At 35.9% G+C, this 21913-nt stretch overlaps 3 protein-coding genes across 4 annotated transcripts; 2 read left to right on the top strand and 1 right to left on the bottom strand.

Annotated features, from left to right (window-relative positions):
• Positions 1 to 3662: 3662 nt before the first annotated feature.
• LOC110722663 (protein trichome birefringence-like 23) lies at positions 3663 to 8073 on the top strand. The gene is made up of 3 exons (XM_021901937.1): positions 3663 to 4776; positions 6112 to 6392; positions 6493 to 8073. Exons 1-3 carry the CDS (start codon positions 4515 to 4517, stop codon positions 7261 to 7263), a joined length of 1314 nt encoding a protein of 437 aa, XP_021757629.1. The 5' UTR covers positions 3663 to 4514; the 3' UTR covers positions 7264 to 8073.
• Positions 8074 to 13422: 5349 nt separating this feature from the next.
• LOC110722509 lies at positions 13423 to 14697 on the top strand. The gene has a single exon (XM_021901779.1). It carries the CDS (start codon positions 13423 to 13425, stop codon positions 14695 to 14697), a length of 1275 nt encoding a protein of 424 aa, XP_021757471.1.
• A 547-nt stretch (positions 14698 to 15244) lies between these two features.
• Positions 15245 to 20598, bottom strand: LOC110722662. Of its 2 annotated transcripts, XM_021901936.1 has the most exons (6): positions 20417 to 20598; positions 20089 to 20175; positions 17345 to 19973; positions 17089 to 17149; positions 16740 to 16963; positions 15245 to 15769 (listed from the first exon to the last, which is right to left on the bottom strand). In XM_021901936.1, exons 2-6 carry the CDS (start codon positions 20096 to 20098, stop codon positions 15712 to 15714), a joined length of 2982 nt encoding a protein of 993 aa, XP_021757628.1. In that variant the 5' UTR covers positions 20099 to 20175; positions 20417 to 20598; the 3' UTR covers positions 15245 to 15711. The 2 variants fall into 2 exon arrangements, with proteins under 2 accessions (XP_021757628.1, XP_021757627.1); XM_021901935.1 differs by having other exon boundaries at positions 20089 to 20598.
• Positions 20599 to 21913: the final 1315 nt, after the last annotated feature.

Below are 21913 nucleotides of genomic sequence, written 5' to 3'. Positions count from 1 at the left end.
TAGTATTTTGGCCATAACTTCCTCATTATTCATCGAAATTGGGCTTATAATATATCGTTAGAAAGGTCTTTTCAAGCCCCAAACAACTACACTATTATTGGACCCTTATCATGGACCAAACTAAACTGGATTGGACGTTTTTTATTAAATAGAGTGGGTTTTCGAAAACAGAAAGAAGGATTTTTAATAAAAACTAACCGCAACACAAGACTTTTCACACTTTCACCTCATTCGATTATGGTTCGACGCGAAAGGTATTCATCACTGGGTTTTGTTTTTGGGGAGACACAAATGGGTGTCTACACTGGGTGGTCCTGTCAGTGCTGCTTCCTCTTTTTATGGTGAGCTTGTTTCACATAGAGTGTCGAAGACCGTTGTGCTAATGGATGCTGTTGCTAAGTTCGATGATCCCCAATGCAAGTTGTTGCTTCTTCGTGCGTGTACTGGGGTTTCAAAACTCTACTTTGCTTTATGCGCACTTGTCCTCCTTGTCTTTTTTAAACAGCACATGTTTCTTTTGACGTGGCCCTTTAGGCTTCTTTAATTTGGAGCGCATTGTAACAGCTTCGGGGCCTGATTTTGGTGATTGGCAATGGCGACTTGCTACCTTACCTTTTGCTTATGGTGGTTTGGGTGTCTATTCGGCGGGTGATGTTCGGCATTATGCTTTCCTTGCGTCACGTCTGTAGTCTTCTGGTCTTCAGGCTACGCTTCTTCGCAATTCTGGTATTGTTGGTACGGGACTGGCCTTTGATGGTGCTCTTAGTCTTTTTAACAGGAATGTGGAGACTGACCTTATGAGTAACCCTAGTGACATTGCTGCCCCATACTCATGAAAAAGTTGGCAGATATATATTTTCACGAAGGTCACTACATCTGCGGATTCCACTTTCTCCTTAACTCCGCGTCAGGTAGCCTTATGGAAGTCCCAGAAGGGGATCACTCTTCGGCCTGGTTGCGGACGGTCCCGATATCGAATTTGGGTCAGACTATGAATGGTAAAACTTACCGTAGTGTTCTTTGCTACCGGTTAGGTGTTCCTTTGTTCTCCGTTTTCTGCTTGCTTAAGGGTTTTTTACGGGGATATTTATGGGGATCATGTTGTGTCTTGTGCTGGGATGGTGGGTATTAAACATCAACACAATGTTGTTCATGACACCCTTGTTGATATTTGTTTTAGGTCTGCTCGAAAGGAGGTTAACGTTGGGTTGATTGGAGGAAACGACGGGGCTCTACGACCTGTAGATGTGTTGCTTTATTCCTGGGATAGAGACCTTGATGTATGTGTTGACTTGACGGGGTCTTCTCCTTTGACACAATCGGAGTTGTCTGACTTAATTCCTGGTCTTGTTGTGTTGGCGGCGGCTCAGCGGAAGCGGGACAAGCATGGGGCGCGTTGTAGGGCTATTGGCTATGGTTTTCTTCCTTTGTCCTTTTCTTCGTTAAGAGAATTAGAGAAGGATGTTATTGCGTTGCTGAAGCGTATTCAGGCATTTGTAAAGACTCAAGGTATTGGTGCTCGTGTAGCTGCTCACATCTTTAGCATGATCGGGTTCGCTATAGCTAAAGGGGTGGGGGCCCAAATTGTATCTCGACTCCCCACCATTTCTTGCAAATTGATTGACTCTGTAGGTTTTTTTGATATTTTTATAATAATAATAATAATAATAATAATAATAATAATATTGTTGAAATCTGCTCTGCTCTGTTCTGCTCGGCTCTGCTCCGCTATCCTGAAATCTACTCTGCTCTGCTCTGCTGAAATTTTGCTGAAATTTAATCTGCTCTGCTTATTAGCTGACCCCTGCTCTGCTTTACTTTGCGCAGAAGCTCAAAAGAACATGGCCTAAGAATGGTTACGGAATCAGATACGGGTACATAATACACATTTTTTTTAAGAAATGTAATACACTAGATAAAAGGAAAGACGATACGAATACGGCCAATCAAGCAAAATACAATATGTTCATAAACATAACTTTTATGAAAGTTTCAATGAATTTTGATAAATTTTACTACCTTTTATTATCATATAAAATCGAAAAATTATTTTAAAAAATCATCAAATTGAATATATCGTAAGTAAAGTTTGTTAATAATAAAATTAAAAAATGTGCCAAAGTACCTGGTAGGGCTAGTACCCATAAGAGTACAGGTGCATATTACGTGTCCTATATGGATACGATAATCAATTGAACTACCCATGTATCAAAGCCTTTCACGAGTCACAACGTGAGACAAATGTAAAATTATGAATTGGGAGTGGGTTAAAGATTATTAGATGGTCTAATTAACCAACATGTTGCGGATCATTCTTTAGTCTACTCGTAAAACATATTGAAATTTAGTTATTTTTAGGTAACATGTAAATCCATATTGACTACATAAATTTTTATTTTTCTTTTGGTATACAGTTTTATTGTTGATGACAGATGCAAACCAATATATTTAATGTAGAGGAAAAGTCATTAGATCAGAGAGAAAGAGGAAGAGAGCAGAATTTAGAGAGAAGAGAGAAGAATAATATGATTGATTGAATGAATGTTTTCCCGTACACCCATACTTAATACATGCCCCTTAGAGATTATTGTACCTAGCTGGCAGAGAATCTAATACATTCATTGTACTAAGAAAATACATCATAACAGAAAGGAAAAGGACAAAAGCAGGTATAATAGAATGCCAGCTAGAGCAGGAAAATATCAGGCCAAAAAGAGAATAAGGAATTTAGGATAAAAATCCTTAATACCCCCCCCCCCTCAAGCTGGTGGGCGAAGAAAGAAGCTCCCAGCTTGTGAACATGTTGCTGATGAAGCTTGACAGGAAGAACCTTGGTTAGGATGTCAGCAACCTGATTAGCAGAAGAAACTTTTGCAGTCTTGATTGTGCCTTGCTGAATCTGATCACGAACATAGTGGCAATCAATTTCAACATGCTTGGTTATCACACTTGAGAATAGTGGAGAACAGGATTGGCAACAATAGCAAGGGCAGCTTGATTATCACACTTGAGAATAGTGGGAGGAAGATTCTTGAGACCAAGATCCTTGAGAAGAGCAGTTAACCAAGTAACTTCATAGGTGGTTAAAGCCATGGCTCTATATTCTGCTTCAGCAAAAGAACGAGCAGTGACAGGCTACTTCTTTGTCTTCCATGAGACAGGTGATTGACCAAAGAAAATGCAGTAATCAGTGGTAGAATGCCTTGACATAGGACAACTTGCCCAATCACTGTCACAGTAGGCATTGATTTGAGCAGCAGAGCTTGTAGCAAGCAAAATACCTAGAGACAAAGTCCCAACTAAGTATCTCAAAACCCTTTTAGCAGCCTGAAGATGAACAGTTGTGGGATGATGCATAAATTGTGCCAGAATGTGCACAGGAAAGGCAATGTTAGGCATAGTAATAGTCAAGTAGATGAGTCTCCCTAGAAGCCTTTGATAAGTACTTGGATCAGAAAGGGGATCACCCTTATCAACAATGAGTTAGAGATGACTATCCATAGGGAGCTGCAGGGGTTTGGTATTTAGCATTCCAAACTCCTTGAGAATATCAGTAGTGTATTTCTTCTGAGAAAGGAAGAAGCCAGCATTAGATCTGTCAATCTCAATGCCTAGAAAATATCTGACAGGGCCTAGATCTTTCACGTGAAAAACCTTAGACAGAAGAAATTTGAGATTTGCAATTTCAGTCGAATCATTACCACATATCAGTAGATCATCTACATAAACCAGAACAATAGTGATAGAAGTAGAAATTGTCTTGGTAAACAAGCTATAATCAGATTTGGATTGAGTGAAGCTCAAATTCAGGAGGCCACAGGACAACTTATGAAACCATTGCCTCGGTGTACATGCCCCCTAGAGATTACTGTACCTAGCTGGCACAGAATCTAATACATTCCTTTTCAAAAAAAAAAAAAAAGAATCTAATACATTCATTGTACTAAGCAAATACATCATAACAGAAAAGGAAAAGGACAAAAAACAGGTATACCAGAATGCCAGCTAAGAGCAGGAAAATATCAGGCCAAAAAGAGAATAAGGAATTTAGGATAAATATCCTTAATAATTGTTTGTTTGATCTGTACGGAGTTTTAAAAACCATTATCATTAGTTTTAGCAATTCGTGATCATTTGCTTGGCTAAGCATTTAATTTTAACAATTACGAGTACTTCTTAACCCTCTCATATTACATTCATCATAGATACGATTATTATATACCCAAATAATCGAGATTCATTTCATTTCATTATATCCGAGTATTCGTATCCAAGATCCAAGATCAAATCTCACTCACATTACTCTCCATTCGCACCCCCCACCCAAAAAAAAAGAGGTAGGCAAAACAGTTGAGACTTAAGAAGGATAAATTGTGTCGGCATCAGACATTCAGGCCCCAACTCACTGGTGTGACCTCTCTCCTCTCTTTTTTCTCCTTTCACTCTCATACAAAATAGAAACAACAAATTAGAGATAGAAATTAATTTCAGAGTTGGGTTTTCTGGAAAATAACATGCAGTGGCACTCCAAAATGTGGGCACTTCACAAACACAAATTATCAATTTTCAAATTAGGGGTAATGATTTTAGCTACTACTCTTGCTTTACGAGTTTTTCTCTACCATAATAGCTCTAGATTTCCTCCTGATTCTACCTTTTTTCAAAGAATTACTTCAATTCAATCCCGTTCTTCTTCTTCGTTGTCTGAACTAATTGATGGGTCTGATTCTAGCTCTTCAGATTCCGGAATTTCTGATCAAATTCCTATAAAACGAGGTATTTTTTCGATTTTTATGTAAAAAGTTCATTATGATTACTATTATTATTGTTGGAATTTATGATTGTTTTTTCATGTTTTGCTGTAAGAGTGTAAGTAATGCCTAAAGATTTCATGATTTCAATTTTTTGTGTATAAAGTGACAACAAAACAATAATTCGTCACTATGTTATTTGATTCGGTGGTACAATATTGGGTTCAAAAACACAATTTGCTTCCTAGTTTTGTTAAATTAGCTTGAAATTGTAGTACTAGAATGTACCAATTTGCATTCTTTGGATCACATTTTGGTGGGGGTTAGTGAATTAGGTAACACTACCCTAAGTTTCCCACCAAAATTAGCTCGAAAGTTTATCACTGGCATGTAAATTTGTATTTTTTAGATCACATTTGGTGTGGGGGTTAGTGAATTAGGTAACCTGACTCAGCTGAGTTTCCCATCCAAATTAGCTCGATAGTGTGATACTGCACATCGCATTACAAATTCATACTTGTTGGATCACATTTCGTGTGGGGGTAGCGATATAGGTAACACTGGCCGAGCTGAGTTTGTTTTTCCATTTGCTCGGGGAAGTAGAAGATCAAATTTTTAGTGTAATGAAATAATTTTGGGCATTGTTCAAATTTCATTGTAGATTTGTTGTGGTAGAATTTTCTGTCATTGTCTTTACCGTTTTTGCAGTTTGCCTTTGAATGAGGAAATTGAGTTCTTTAGGATTACATTGGATTTGATAAGAATGTAGCAAAAATATACTTCTACTACGTATTAATTTGGCTACTAGCTAGGTTAGCTATTATCAAAAGGGAATATTTTCTTGAATTGACTCGAAAGCATGAGAATAATTGATAAGTGTGAAATGTAGTTGGTGAAATTAAGTAGGTAATGGATTTCAAAATAAACAAAAAGAAATTAAGTAGGTAATCAGGTGAACATGTGCATGAAATTGAGTGTTAATAGCTGTCCATCTGGTCTTACTAATTACCAATCTCGAAATATTCAGAGATTGTTTGGTTTGAGATGTTTAGTTATTGGGAATTGTATGTTATGCTTTCTAAGTGTCCATGGTAACACATTGCAGTCATCTATTATTTAGTTCATAAGTTTATATTACTCACCTCCATGTCTTCCTAGCTCCTATATACAATACGAGTAGTTAACATGAGGACAGAATTATGTTCGTGTATCACAAGCAATTTGGTGCATGATTTTATCATGAGGATCCCCATTTAAATCGTATTCATTACAGCAACTAATTTGTTCTACTTAACTAGTTGTGATGGCAATGGTTTTTCTTTAGTTGGTTGATTTAATTACTACTATGATCTAAATGCAGAAAAGTGTGGCGATCTTTTTAACGGGGATTGGATCCCAAATCCAGCTGGACCTGCCTACATTAATGAAACTTGCAATTTCATTGAAGAGCATCAGAACTGCATGAAGAATGGGAGGCCTGATTCAGAATATCTCTACTGGAGGTGGAGTCCAAAAAATTGTGAGTTACCTCAGTTCAATGCTATGACATTTCTAGAGATGATGGAGAACAAAACGTGGGCATTTATAGGTGACTCTATCTCTCGAAATCATGTGCAGTCCTTAATTTGTATGCTCTCAAAGGTATAGTAACATCTCTTGGCATGCTAGTATTTGTTTAACCTTAGAATGGTACGATAAAGGCCTATTCATAAGTTATGTTTTGCAATGTGATGTTCTTCAGGTGGAAGAAGCAGAGTTGTTTTATCATGATGAAGGATACAAATCTAAAGGATGGCGCTTCCCATCTTACAACGTGACCGTATATGTTATATGGTCTCCCTTTCTGACAGATGCGACTATTTATGAAGACATTAATGGTATCTCAACTCAGGATCTTGAACTGCACCTTGATAGACTTGATAAGAAGTGGACTGATTTGTACAAAAACCTGGACTACATGATCTTCTCCTCTGGAAAGTGGTTTCTCAAACCAGGAATATACTATGAGAATGAAACAGTTTTGGGATGTCATAAATGTCAGAAGAACCTCACTGACCTCAGTTTAGAGTTTGCTTACCGCAAAACTCTGCAGTTAGTGTTCAACTTTGTTGCTACATCTGATCATAAAGGGTTAATCTTTTACAGGACTCTTACGCCTGATCATTTTGAAGGTGGAGAGTGGTCTAGTGGAGGAAAGTGCAATAGAACTGTCCCATTTAAAGATGGTGAGGTTGAGATGAAGTACATGCAAAAAATGCTGCGACAAATTGAGCTAGAGGAATTTGAGAAGGCAGTAGCTCGGGCATCCGAGAATGGTGTGCAACTAAGACTTCTGGATTTAATGAAGCTTTCCTTGTTAAGGCCTGATGGGCACCCTGGTCCATATCGACAACATTACCCTTTTGCACTGGATGAAAATGCACAAGTCCAGTACGATTGTCTGCATTGGTGCTTGCCTGGGCCTATAGACGCTTGGAATGATGTAATCATGGAAATGATAGTGAACGGATGAGTTCTTTCGAAGAGACTTGTAAACAAGATATGGAACGGTGTGTGAATACTAAATGAGCAACATCATTCATGAGTAAATAGAGGACATCACCCTATGGTGGGTTATACTAAAGGTTAAAGTTTACTTTTTTCTCCCCTGGTTTTCCAAGCTATTAGTCCTAATTTTGTGATTCTCTTGGCTGATTTATTGTATTTTTGATGTACTGGGTTGATGAGAACTTTCTGAAAAGGTCATTGTTGCTGTTATCTCTCGTGGTAAATTATATTCCCGATTTGATGGCTCGTTTTGGTTGTCCTGAACTGTGAAGAAGCAATTATGTAATGAAAGGGTCATACTTGCTGTAATTGTTGCTATTATCTATGCATGAGGATATGCAGAAGCTGGGATTTTTCTTTTTAGTGTCGCAACTCATTATGTGCGAGTCTCAGTTCGGGGTGGTTGCATCTTTTTCTTGTGCATGGATCTTGTAGGAATCTGGAATCATGTTAACAACGAAGAATGTTGTCTCTTCAACAATTAGAGGATATTGAGCAATTTTTTAGGTCAAGAACTTAATCGAAGATTGATCATTCGCCAGGTACTAGCTGGAAGAATTTACTTTGGTTCTCTTAAACTTTGCCTAGTAGAATATATGTGATCGTACATGCAAGTACTGAAATTAAAAAGTGGGTGTAGTTTTGTTTACATGCAGTCTTGACTCTTTTAGGACAAGATTTTTGAACTGTTAAAGTCTTTGAACTTAACTTCTTACTTCTGTATTTTCTTACTGTAATTTTTTTGGCAATAAAATTTCTGTAGTTGTTCTTAGAAGTAGAGGCTTAGATATATAAATTGATTGATATTTCAACTATGCTTGTGTGCGCTTCTTTTGATAGTTTAGTGTTCATTCCATACACTTAATTTTTGTGCTCCATACACTATAATTTCTTGAGAAAAAGCTATTTTTTTTAGTTAAAATCTTTGAATCACCCAGAAATTTTACCTGATACAGTGATACACTTTCACATAACAGTTGCATGTTCATTTTATTAAGACTATATGCTCATTAGAGTCCAACTAGTGGAACTGGGGTCTGGTGAGTGTGGTGAGTGCTAAGTGGTGACCCAGTCCAACACTCCAACTAATAAGAATTGGGTTATCAACGGTATTTTTTGTGTATTGGGCTCGAGTGGCCTAGTGTGTGAGAGAGATGGACTTGCCCTAATCAATCACCCCCTCCCCCACCCCACCACTCAAGAAAAATAAAAAAAATAAAATAAAAATACTCCCTCCATCCTGTTTGTGTTTTGTCACCGACTCACGGTATATGAAAAAGTAGATGAAGGGCCTGTTCTCATTTACTTAATTTCAGTTCAGTTCAGTTCACCTCAGCTCTTAATTTCCTTCTCTCATAAAGTATTAGCTCCAATCAGTTCAGTTCAACTCCTAATTTTCTTCTCTCATAAAATATTCATTTCATCTCAGTTCCCCTTAGCTCCAATCAGTTCAGTTCAACAGCCCCGAATTACATTAATAAAAGTGAAAAGTACAATGACAAAAGTTAGAAAGAGAAAGTGGAAAAAAGTATAAGACATGTGCAAAATCAAGGGTAAAAAATATTATGGGACAGAGGAAGTAGCTGATAAAAAATATTCAATATTATAAGTAGATCGTACGTGGATAAAAGATGCAAGAATCACTATCTAGACTTAAACTTATGAGTACTCAATCATCGCATCATCAACCTTTCCTTTCTTGTTCATTTGTTAGTATTTCTTTTTGGGTAGGGTGTGTATGGAGTGTCATAAATGATAAATAATGTGAGTGAGATTTGATCACGGATCTTGGATACTTCAATATGGGTTGCGGAAGGGTCACAGATTAGGGAGATTTCATCTCGGACCTTGGATATTCGAATATAATGGAATGAAACAAATATCGATTTTTGGGTTATATAATAACCGTGTCTATGATGAATTAAAGAGAAATCAGTCATGGAGGCTTAAATTTAATCGTAATATCAAAATATATATATGCAATTAAACAAACTCAAGGCTAACTTTATTGCTTGCATACTTAAGTTCAAAGTAGTATTTCAAGGCTAACTTTATTGCTTGCATACTTATGTTCAAAGTAGTACACTAAATCCACCACTACTAGTAAAATATATCCAACAGAAGTATCTAATTGCCTAACTCCACCACTACTAGTAAAATATATCCAACAGAAGTATCTCATTGCATTAGAGCTCAACTTCCGTGGCTAAAACGGCAAGAGCCAATAAATGGACAAGGGACATTTGCTTGAGTAAAGTTGCATAGATGTAAAAACTCGTGAGAAAAGTGGCAAGGCTTATACTTTGACATGGGTGGAGGGTTAGGAAGAACGAAACCAAATTTGCCAACCAATGAAGGAAGACTAGGGTCTACACTTGGTCCAAATAATATGGCCTATCATTGATATCTGACTCTAGCCCTGGCCCAGTAGACATTGGCTGAGATCCAAGCCCAATAGAATCTGGCTCTGTCCCAACAGAAGATTTCGGGCCAATAGGAGATTTCAGTCCAAGAACACTTGAATCAAAGAGAGGCCCAGTAGATTTTGGCTGAGATCCAAGCCCAATAGGATCTGGCTCTGTCCCAACAGAAGATTTCGGGCCAATAGGAGATTTCAGTCCAAGAACACTTGAATCAAAGAGAGGCCCAGTAGACTTTGGCTGAGATCCTAGCCCAATAGAATCTGGCTCTGTCCCAACAGAAGATTTCGGGCCAATAGGAGATTTCAGTCCAAGATCACCTGAATCTGGCCCAATAGACTTTGGTTGAGATCCCAGCCCAATAGAATGAGTAGACCCGATTACAATTAAGTGTCCATCAAAAACAGTGTAATTAGGAACCTGCATTAAAATTGATATGTTAAATAATAATAATAATAATAATAATAATAATAATAATAATAATAATAATAATAATAACAAATTAACAACCTCAAGGTCTCCGAAAGTCAAATGTAGTTGCTGAGCAATTTCATGGCTTCCCTGAGTTCCCTCCCTATACAAAAATAACTCAAGATTAATAAAGAAATTATAACTATTTTTTTTTTATTAAAGTATGTAGGATTGAAAGAATTCCAAAAAATAAAAAATAAAAAATCAAGAATGATAAAGAAATTAAAACTATTTTTTTTTGTGAATAAAGTACATAGCGTTGCAAAAAAAAAAAAAAAAAAAAGGATTAATAAAGAATAGAGTACGTAGCTAAATTTTTGCAAAACAAAAAAAAAGTACGTAGCTAATTGTTCCCAAAAAAAGGAAACTAGTACGTTACTAAATTGATCAAAAAATAAATAAAATGGATACATAAAAATATAACTTGATTATAAAAAATAAAAGATCCAGATAACTAAAAGAATTAAAATCAAACTAAAATCCCAACAAAATAAAAATAAAAGAATCAATATTAAAAGAATTAATGAAAAGATAACACAAATATAATTGGATAACTACATAATTAAAATCAATGCAATTAAAAAAAAAATTGATAAAATCTTTCATGTTAAATCGGATAATCTAGTGGAATTACAATTTGAAGGTTGCATTGAAAGTAAGTCAAAGTATACTTTCATAAAAGAATCAATATTAGAAGAACTTAGGAAAAGATAACAAAAATATAATAGGATAACTACATAAAAATCAAAAAAAGATTTGATAAAATCTTGTAAGTTAAATTGGATAAACTGCTAAAATTAAAATTTGAAAGTTGCATTGAAAGCAAATTGAAGTATACTTACATAATTTGGCCGAATATTTGATGATTTGTGTGTGAAGTTGTAGTGAATTCTTTCAAATGAAAAAAAATGTTGTAATGAAATGTGCAATGAAATGTTGTTGGGAAATGTAGTAGTAATGAAGAAATTCGTGGGGTTTATATATATATAGAGAGAGCTATAGAAGGGTATGATAGTTAGGAGGTTATAATTGTTATTAGTTATGTTAGGACTTAGGACTTTAGGAGGTTATAATTGTTATTAGTTCTGTTATTTCATAATGAAAAATTTGTTAGTACGGAGTACTCCGTATTAAGCTAAACCCTTGGCTAAAAATATTCTAAATATCAAGTGTAAGTATTTTTTTTTTTTTTTTTTTTTTTGAATAATCAAGTGCAAGTATCTTCTTCTTAGCTTATTCTACGTTTTTTTTATTTCATATTTTTGATACAAATTTTTTGGGTCGTGTGATGATAGGAATAGTATGCCTAATAATTTATAAAGGTTTATATATATATATATATATATATATATTTGGGTGTAAAGTGCTCCGAAGTTATTTTTTTATTTGTTAATTTGATATTTTAAAATAAACAAATTACAAAGTACGTATCATTTTCTTGCAATTGTAACTTAAACCTAATATGTAGTACGACTACCTAATACGGTCTACAGGTGTTAATTACTTAATTTGAGTCTTTAAGTTAGCCAGACCTATTTTAAAACTTGAATTATGCTAAATTATTATATAAGTACCAGCTGAAATCTAAATATTTTTTTAAGTCGTTTTCACTCGAGTCTGGCCAGGTGAGGTTTTGACCCTCTATCTAGATGGTGTAAATTACTATTGACTTTTTTTTTTTTTTTTTAGGAATTACGTTGACTTGACACACCATAAAGTCCAAAACTGTCAACATTTGGGGGAACTTTGATTATGTTCGTAAACCAAAATTTGGGGTTACGGTTTCTGGGAAAATGTTGAAACAGTCGAATATGGAGTTGGGCAATTCCAGAATTGCAAATATCAAATCGGGTGGCTGTAGTAGTAAGAGGAAGAAGGGGAATGATTCGGAGGAAGAAAGGTGAACCTAAACTTGATTCCGTTTATTAAGGGTTTCAATTTCATCAACATGCTATTTTATTCTGTTATTTGCTTTTAATTGTTGTTGTGTTGAGGCGGTTTACTGGGCGGCGACTGGTGGTGAGGCAGGTGGCTTCCAGTGGTCAATTGGGGAATTGTTGTGAGTAATATGGGTTGTGATTGGTGGTCGATTGGCGAGGATAATTGAGGGTGTATGTTGGAGCAGGGGATCTGATGTTCCCTCCTAATGAATAATGGATAATTGGATTTGGCAATGGTTTTGACGGCGCCCATTGCTTATTGTAGTTGTTGTTTGATGCATGAATAAATAGGGGTTTTGGTTACTGGTGTTGGAAATATTTGATTTTGATAGTAGGGGACTTTGTTCTGTTTCGAATATATATCCCTTATTGGGTATAACAACTAAGAAGATGAATTTGGATGATGATCTTTAGGTTGCTTTTGAAGACGCAGTTTATGATTTTAGAGTCAAGTGCGACGAAACGTACTTGGTACTCGACTCTGCCGAGTGCCGACTGATCTGGTTTTCTACACTTGACATGCAGGAAAGTTTAGATGTTAGATCCAGAGCTCTCCTCCAAACTGCCACGACTGCAGTGTATAGTGTTTGCTGTGGACTATGAATTTTCTGCTAGGCAAAAAGCTGCTGATGAGTTTACTTCCTAATATCAAGGGTACTACAATTTCACAGAAACTTGTTTGGTAAAACATGGACCTCGATTATGGCGCCAGTTATTTATCAATGGTATTGCATCTCAAGGCTGAGCTGACAATTAGGCAATAGTCACTGGATACTAGTTAGATGCCCAACAAGGAAAGATGAATTTGTTGCCAGCATATATACTCGTATATTATAATAGGATGGCGTACTTCACTTTGCTAGAAACCGAAATTCAAGGAAAACACTGTTGGTAACCAGCTATAATTGGAGTGCAGCTGGTGTTCTATTACTGTGCCACTATAACAGCTTACTGTCACTAAATTATCTTCTTATATGATATGATTTTCTTTGATAATGCTCCTATCCTTTTACTCGGATTGTGATATGCCAAATGATAGAAAAATTCAATTTGATAATATTTTGAAAATATATTGTATATATATCGTGGTCAAACTATTATAAATTAATTATGATCCTAACTGTACTCGTATATATCTCTAACTTAAGGAGATAGATAGAGATGACTCCGGCAATACTAAGCATGTGATATATAATTTATAAACAATTATATTATCACTTTTAATTTTCTATAAAATCCCTTAAATCTTGATCCCTCATAATCTTTGTTAAATCCAAAGCCAAACAAAGAAACATGAGAGACTGGGGTAATATGCCAAAAGATATTGTGACTAAAATTGTAGAGCATGTGGAATTCTATGAAGACTATGAGACGTTACTAAAAATTTGTTCAAATTGGAGATCAGCCGGAAAGGAGGCTAGTTTACGAGGATATGCCAATGCCAATGCTACAGAATCGATGCATACACTTCCGTGGCTAATGCTACGACAGAAACAGTCCTCGATGAGCCATCGCTTATACAGCTTCTCTAAGCGCATGGTTCGCCTTATTAGCCTGCCAGCTGAGTTGAATTACAAAAAACCAATGTTATCTTCTCGTGGGTGGCTTCTTGTGCTCTCGAAAACAAAGCAAGTTAGTATTTTGAACCCCTTTTCTGGTGCCATTATAGAGCTACCAATACTAAAGTTATGGAATACTAACCACATAGATTTCAGAGACTTTGATTGGCATAGAACAATCCTTAATAGGTTCATATTGTCAGCCGATCCCTCAACTAGTAGTGATTTTGTTGTCTTCCTTTCAGTGTCTTTCAGTGCCGGCACTGACAATCTTGCATCAAATCTGGTTTTCTGGAGGAATAATCGCGGTGCCGGTGCCTGTTCCGGTGATGGTCATGGGTGGATTCATGTTAGGGATCCTCTTGTTCCACTGGGACCAATATTGCCTGATTACCCCTACCATACTCAACTTTTCCTTAGTTTTTATTGCACCGATTTAACTTTTTACCAAGGAGAGTTTTACGGCGTTAATATATTTGGTATGTTTGTAAAGTTTGAGACTGCCAAAGGCAATCCTCATTTTCATGTGGTGGCTGTGATTGATGGACATGTCCCAAACATGTTGACATATGATGATAATGAAACAGCATGGTTTCATTATTTGGTTGAATCATCTGGCAAATTGTTGGTTATACGTCAAGTCACTCGTCAAGAAATTACCACCTCCAAAAGGCGGCATATATTCCGATTTCAAACTATAAGATTTGAGGTATTTGAATTGAATGTTATGGCTGGAGAGCTCAATGAAGTGTCAAGTTTGGGAAATAGAACAATTTTCTTAGGTTTAAATTCTTCCTTTTCCGTTGAGTCATCTCGTGGTTTTAAGCCTAATTGCATTTACTATACCGATGATAGTCCGAGATCTACTCCTTGCCAAACACCGGGACGACATGGTGGATGTCTTTACAATTTAACCAATGGCAAGTTTGAGGATCATTTTTACAATTGTCGCTCATCATATCTCGGCAAACTCACACCACTTATTTGGTTAGAGTCTCCTTATTCATAACAAGTAATTTGATTTTGTTTAAATTTCATGGTAATGGTAATGGTAATGGTAATGGTAATGGTAATGGTAATGGTAATGGTTATTATGATTTCTTGAGATTGAACAAAATAAATCATTCTTTCTTGTTCAAATTTTATTTGTTAAGTAATCAATTTTATTGTGATACAAGTACTACGTATATATTATGATGGCCTTAGGGCTATATCTTTGCTAGCAATTGAAACTCCATTTTCAGTCAGCAAAATTTTGTTATTTAAGTAAAGATGGGCTTTGAATTTTGCAAATAAATGCATAACTCATATCATAGAACCTTTGGCAAAAGTTTGAGAGAATTCAGTAAACTTGATTGGACTACATAACAGTTAGTAATATACTTCGTATTCCATATCTCTAACTTAATTATGTACCCTCTCATTAGATTGTGCATGATGCTCCACTAGACAGGCACTAGAACAATAACAAAATCAACAATTAACATTGATAAAAGATATTTAAAAAAACAAAAAAAAAAAACAAAAAAAAAAAAAAAAGAAAGAAAGAAAGAAAGAAATGAAAGTCATGTAAAAAGTTAAATTGAAGGAACATTAAGAAACAGAGGTAGTAGATTTAATTAACTTTTAATCAGATCTGTTATATAACAATTGACATTAGATTTATATACAATAGATTGTTAATATCCAACAGATTTATTTTCTACTAATATTTACAGATAAACCACTGATAAAGCATCTCAAAATTCCAGAAATCTGCAAAAAACACTCCACATTACTTTACAGACTTGCAAAAAAAAAAAAAAAAAAAAACTCTCTCTGAACAACCATTTTGACAACAGTAACCTTAAAAAGAATGGATTTTATTTCATGAATTTAACAAAAAAATAATGAGAAAATTAATAATATGCACAAAAACATGGAAAGTCTTCACAGATCACGTTGCCAAATGGCACACTGTCAATCTTTCAACCTCTGTCAGTTTCAGGTTTTATCCAATTTAGGATAGCAGCCCCCAAAAATATTAATCATTGAATTCCTCAGGAACGCGCATACCAAATCCCCGCTTTTTCTTCTCAACTCTGAATGAAAAAATAAGGTAGAGTGAGTAATTTTGACATTAACAATCAGTATCTAAGGTTATATTGCACTTAATCAAGTCAAGCTACAATTTGCTCATTTAGAACTTATAGGATAGTTCACTCCCTGTGGGTTGACTAACAAGTTAGACAAATAGACCTTTCGCTGCATAAGAAGGAATTCATTTTCTCTATGTTCATTTGAATTTTGGCTGCCAGAGGACACTAGTCTCAGAACATCGTGAATGCTAAATTATGATGAGACAGCACGATGAAGATGTAGTTAATAAATGGTTTGTTCAAGTAACTTAAATCTATTGAATTTGTGTACAACCAAATGTATACAAGATCGCTTTCAGGTAGCAATAAACATACTCAAAGCTAACTTTATAGCCAATAATGAAAGTAATAGGCTCAAGAGTGCCCAATCCATTGATCAAAATACACACAGTTTGAACTATTTAAAATGCATATGCGAATTCAAGTTTCACCAAAAATTATTTTTGTCATGAGCATACAAATTCAAACTAAGAGGTAGAGAATCATAGATTTAATCTAAAAAAAAAAAAAATTAACTTATATACTTTGGCTAGTTAATCATGCCACTAACCAGCGGTTTTGTTCAAAAAATGCTAATTCCTATTCTTTCTATTGTTTTGAGGGAATGGCTGAAAATAAAAGTCATTCCTAAGATGTGAATGTGCTGCCTCATTTCAGGGGTAATATTGAAATATTTGATTTTTAATCTCATAGTATATGAAATCATTTTTAACAGCATAGTAACTCTCATTTGTAAAATTGTAATAGATGGTTCTGTGTAGACACTAATAATTAGACAACTAATCTACCACCAAAATAAAACAATGTACGTTCCCAAAATGTACATGAAGTTTCTCATGAATGGAAGAAAGCTGACATGTGGTGATTAAATGCATCAAATAAGTGAACTAACAAAAGAATCAGAGACACTCACGTGGGAGCAAGTTTTCCAAGGTTAGCAATGAAGTCTTTGCTCTGCTCCTCCAGGACTTTTCCGGATATATCAACAATATATCTCTTGTCCCGCATAGTTGGAAGTCCTCGACTTGAAAGTAAATCAAGATCTCTTTTCTGAAGCTCTCTGCCATTTACATAAACAGCAGTTTTCCCTCTAGAACAATTTGCTGGCATGGGAAAACTGAATTCTGGAATAGATGGCTGCAAGACAAATAGGAATGCCCCTTCCTACAATTACTACTATGTAACATCTTATAAAGAGGATTGGAAAGAAAATAGATGAAACCAAATGAAAGTGAGAGAAATTCTTTTGCACTATAACTCACCGGAATTATCCCAAGGCAATGATGGTCCATTACACCCCAAAAACCAGCTTTAGGATCGTACCTACAATAAAATAATCAATTAAGAAAATGAGGGATGTTTTACAACAAAACAACCGAGTGAGCAACTTAAGATCATTTTGCTACCTTCTGAAATTAAATCAACTAACTTGTCAAATTAAATTTGTGCCGAATAAATGTACTATGTATTAATTTTGTTAAAAAAAAAAACGCAATTAAAAGGTATTGCAACAATTACCAGTAGTTCCCTGGTTCAATAGGTCCAGCAAGCTTTTCTGCCTTTTTAATTACATGAAGTGGTACCCGCTGACCATTGACAAATACCTCATCTTTTTCAGGGGAGACAGAACCAGGTCTTGGTGAAAAGGGTTTCCAGAAAGGAGATTTAGAGGACTTTTTGTTTTCATCTCTGCATTCTGTTGGAGCATCCCCAGAATCAGATACAGTAGTTGATGACTCATGGGAATGATCTTCAGTCTCTAAAGCAACCGCAGTATTTACCACAGAGCTATCTTGAGATACATTTTTTTCAAGAACTTGCTTCTCTTCTCCAGTAAAAGTATTTGTAATTTCTGCCTCAGCTTTGTGGTGTTGGCCAGAGTAATCAAGATGTTCCCGCAAAGGTGAACCAGGGGGAGGGCGAATCTTTGCAGCCGTCTCTGAAGAAGTTAGTAGGCTGCTTTGCACACTTGCACTATCTGTAATGAGCTCTTCCTTAGAAGAATGAGATGATGGAGAAATACCTCGAGTATATTCATTAAAATCTGAAATCATTCTCCGTCCTCCTGTGGTTTCAGTGGCTTTGGATTCCGTATACTGGAATCTGTTCTCTATTGCATCAAAATCATAAGGTTTGAAATTTGTACTAGTAGCAGCAACACTGTCATGGTGGTGTCTAGGACCTGACTCGTTCAGCACTTTACCAGAGCCACTAGTAGCATTGACAAGATCTGGATTCTTCTGTGAAGAAAGAGCACCTAAAAAACTTTTCTGAAGATCAAATGACATAACAGAAGAGCAGGCCCCACATTGCAATTTATACTCTTTATTATTCTTGGTCATGAACTTCCCGGGTAATTTGAGCAACTCAAAGCATTTGTGGCATAATACAAAGGGGGCACCACCAGCAATGGGGAGGCAAATCCGTTTGTTCTGTCCAGTTACCAGAACTCTCCTTGGATGAGGAGCAAGGTGGGATGGTCGTTCTCGAGGACCAGTATGTGCCATTCTAGGATCATAAGTCCGTGGAACACGCCTTTGGAGATTCATACTATGGCTGGATGTTGGATGTGCAGCCGGATTGAGAGACATTCTATGACAGAGAGAGCAAGAACATGCAGGATGGTGATTATGTGACTCATTGTAATATAATCTGAGAGAAGCCTGATCGAAGTCCAAAGACTTCCCTGGAACATAGCCCATCCTTGATTGACTTGCAAACTGTTGATGCTTGGGATAATGATCCCTTTTCGTTTGGCCTGCAAATGGATCATCATATATAGGGGGGTAATTACACGAGTTTTTCATATCATGAGCAAGACCAGGTCCATGATTGGAAAACGAAGTCATTGGCATGTGTCTATCTGGAGCAAACTGCTGTTTGGATCCCCGTCTGAAAATAGTATGTTTTTCTTCTAAATAATCATCAGCATTATTATATAACCCAGGAGAAGAAAACAAATTATCATCAAATTCCCTCGGTTGTTTTGATGGATATTGCTGCATAGAATCCTGGTATTTCTGAGTGAATTCATAGCGATCCATATAGTGAATATGAGCCGGTTCTCTCTGACTTTCAAAACTATGCCTTGAGTGCCCATGACCGTGAAAGTAGTCCATATGATAACTTGAAGGTCCATCAACTGTACTTGAAGAAGCTGAACTCCTCCCGCTTTCAACAACTTCCCTTACAGTTCTGTGAATCACCCGATCCCCATCACTTCCAGTGTACCTATGGTCTACAGCAGCCCTGGGTCTTCCATGTCCTCCGACATAGTCATCCCTGAATATCGAATCTCTGTCTATTCTTCCCTTAATAGAGCCACTTCCAGGAATGGGACCATCACTTAATCTTTCTGGATTCATCTGATTTTCATCACCATAGAGTGATTCCTTCCCTTCACTAATTCGATCAGCCTCGTCACCAATTAGGTCTCTCCACTTTGTTCTTCTCCTACCTAATTTGTTAACATTAGACTCTCTGGGATGGTTATCATCAGGAAGCCATGTGTTAAATGAAGTTTTAAGAGTCATCTTGTCACTCCTCTCACGTTCCTCTGAATCATCACTCTCAACTCTTGTCCCCTCATGTTCTTTCTCAGCATACTCATCAACTTCAGAGACACTACCTCCCCTCAATGGCAAATTAGCAATGTCTCCATCCATTGCCCTTGCAGGTGATCTAGCAACAGCATCTGTCCCCCTCATGGGCGACCTGCTAAAATTTCTCGTTCTCACACTCATCGGGGATCTACCCCCTTGCTCCCTCACAGGTGACTTGCTAACATATCTTGACCTAGCAGGTGAAATCCCAAACCCATCAAAATCTTGATCACCTGAACCCCTCCCCCTCATTGAGGACGGACTAACAGTCCTTGACCTCACCGGCGAAGAACTAAGATCATTTAAAAATCTATCCCTCAAAGGTGATTTGGTTAAACCCCCTTGAAATTCAGTCAAATCACTCCCTTTCATTGGTAACTTGCTTCCATCACCTTCCCCAAACTCGGATCTCAACGGTGATCTACTACCCATATCAAAACTACTCTTTTCAATCAACCCACCAATATCCTTGACCCCTTCTGGCCCCTTGTCAAAAATTGTATCAGAACTCACCAAATTCTCACTTCCAGATGACTTCTTCTTAGCTGTTTATTTCATTACATCAACAAAAATAACCCGAAAACAGAAAAACTCATTCAGACATATTAACAAACACATTGTATGCATTAAAAATATCAAATTAAAAGAACTGCAATTTACCTTTAAGCATAGCTCCACAACCACCACATTGGTAGACAGTAAACACAGGAGGCTCCGGCAACACCTGATCGCATATCGGGCATCGAACTAATCGAATTTCCGACATTAATAGAGTTTATTCCCAGCAAATTTTCGCCAAAAAATCAGCAACAACAACAACAACTACTAATTCAGTCAAAAATGCACAAAATACTCAAAATCTCAACACACCCATGATTTAAAAAGAGTTGAATGACCCAATTTTCAGCAATTGACTTTCAAATTGAATAGTAATTTTAAAATAGTTTTAGCTGATCTGTAATGTGGAAAGGGTTTAGGGAAGACTTACCCAGAAATTTAGCAAAATTTGGGGAATAAAAAATAATGACAAAAAAATTCCAGAACCCTCGAATTTTTTATACTTTGTGAATTATATTTCTTCCTTTTTATATTTTGCTTGAAAACTTGGTGAAGCAGAAGAATTCTTCAACCTACCCAATGAAAAATTTTGGAGGGAAGAAAGAAGGAATTCGTCAACTGAATTCCTGACAATATTAACTGTCAAATCAAACGACTAGGTTTTTAGATTGTAATGCACTAAACGACGCGTTTCAACTTTTAAAAGAAAAAAAATGTATGACAAAATCTAAAAAAGAAAAGGTAATGCGTCATACATGTCAGCTTGCCAGTTGCCACGTTTGTTTTAAAGTGTTGGGAGATATTCTGTGGTTGTTATGTACAGAGGTATAGTTTGACTAAATGTCGAAATGTATGGTACAAGTTTGAGTTGATCAATTATAACTTTATAAGGTAATAACATTAAAAAGTCAACATAAGTTTAGAATGAGTCTACAATTCAAGTCTCTAGATTGTGTTTGAGCTAGTTCAAAAGTTAAATAGTTTTACAGTTGAACTAGTAGTGGTGGAGTAGTTACAAAAGTTTGATGAGTATTGAGTAGTGATTTTAGTTTTTGTATTATGAATTTTTGTTCGGTTTGACTTATTGCAAATACTTTTTACAGAGTAATATCTTTCAATATTAGATGAGAATATTCATATTACACTAGATTAGGCATTGTTTGGTTGATGTAGGAAGTAAATTCTCATGTGAAATTACTTCTTTTATTAATTTTTTTTAGGAATTACATGAAAATGTTTGGTTGTCATGTGGGAATTTGTAAATCCCAGGAATTGTGAATGTGGGTAAATAACTTCCTATGTTTTGTGGGAAGCGAAAATTCCAATGAATTGTAACTTTTCTCATTTTTGCTTTTTAATGTCAATCAAACAACACACCCAAAAGAAAATTCATGGGAATTTTGAGTGTCCATGAAAACTAAAGGCAACCAAACAACACCTTGGATCTTGTTTACTTATTGCTAACCAATCAATCTATTGCTAAATACCTTTAATTACACATTCAAAAAATTTATGTATAAAAACCATATATTAGAAAAGTACACTGTGAAATGAATTTAACAAGATCCAAAAATTGTTAATGTTGTAATCAAATCAAACCACCTTATTTCGTGATAAATGGGTCTGAGCCACACCCGACATAAATGTCCACTTTATTCGACCAATGAGGTTTCACCTCAAAATCATATGACAATGAGAGAGTAACCCTTTAGCCTTATAAAGTGAACACGACTTTCTTTTTTCTTCAATGTGGAATACACATTTTAATATTTCTCTTCACCTTTATACTTTTTTTAATGTGGGACAACACTTTCACTCGCATGTGGGTTTTCTCATTGGCTTTCAACAATTCGTATGAGTTTACGATTTAATTGTGACTTTTTTTAATCTCGCAAAATACATAAAAATAAAAATAAAAAAATAACAG

This window comes from Chenopodium quinoa, unplaced genomic scaffold, assembly GCF_001683475.1.
Source record: "Chenopodium quinoa cultivar QQ74 unplaced genomic scaffold, ASM168347v1, whole genome shotgun sequence".
In the NCBI taxonomy this organism is placed as follows: Eukaryota; Viridiplantae; Streptophyta; class Magnoliopsida; order Caryophyllales; family Amaranthaceae; genus Chenopodium; species Chenopodium quinoa.
This window is presented reverse-complemented; position numbering and strand designations above follow the sequence as displayed.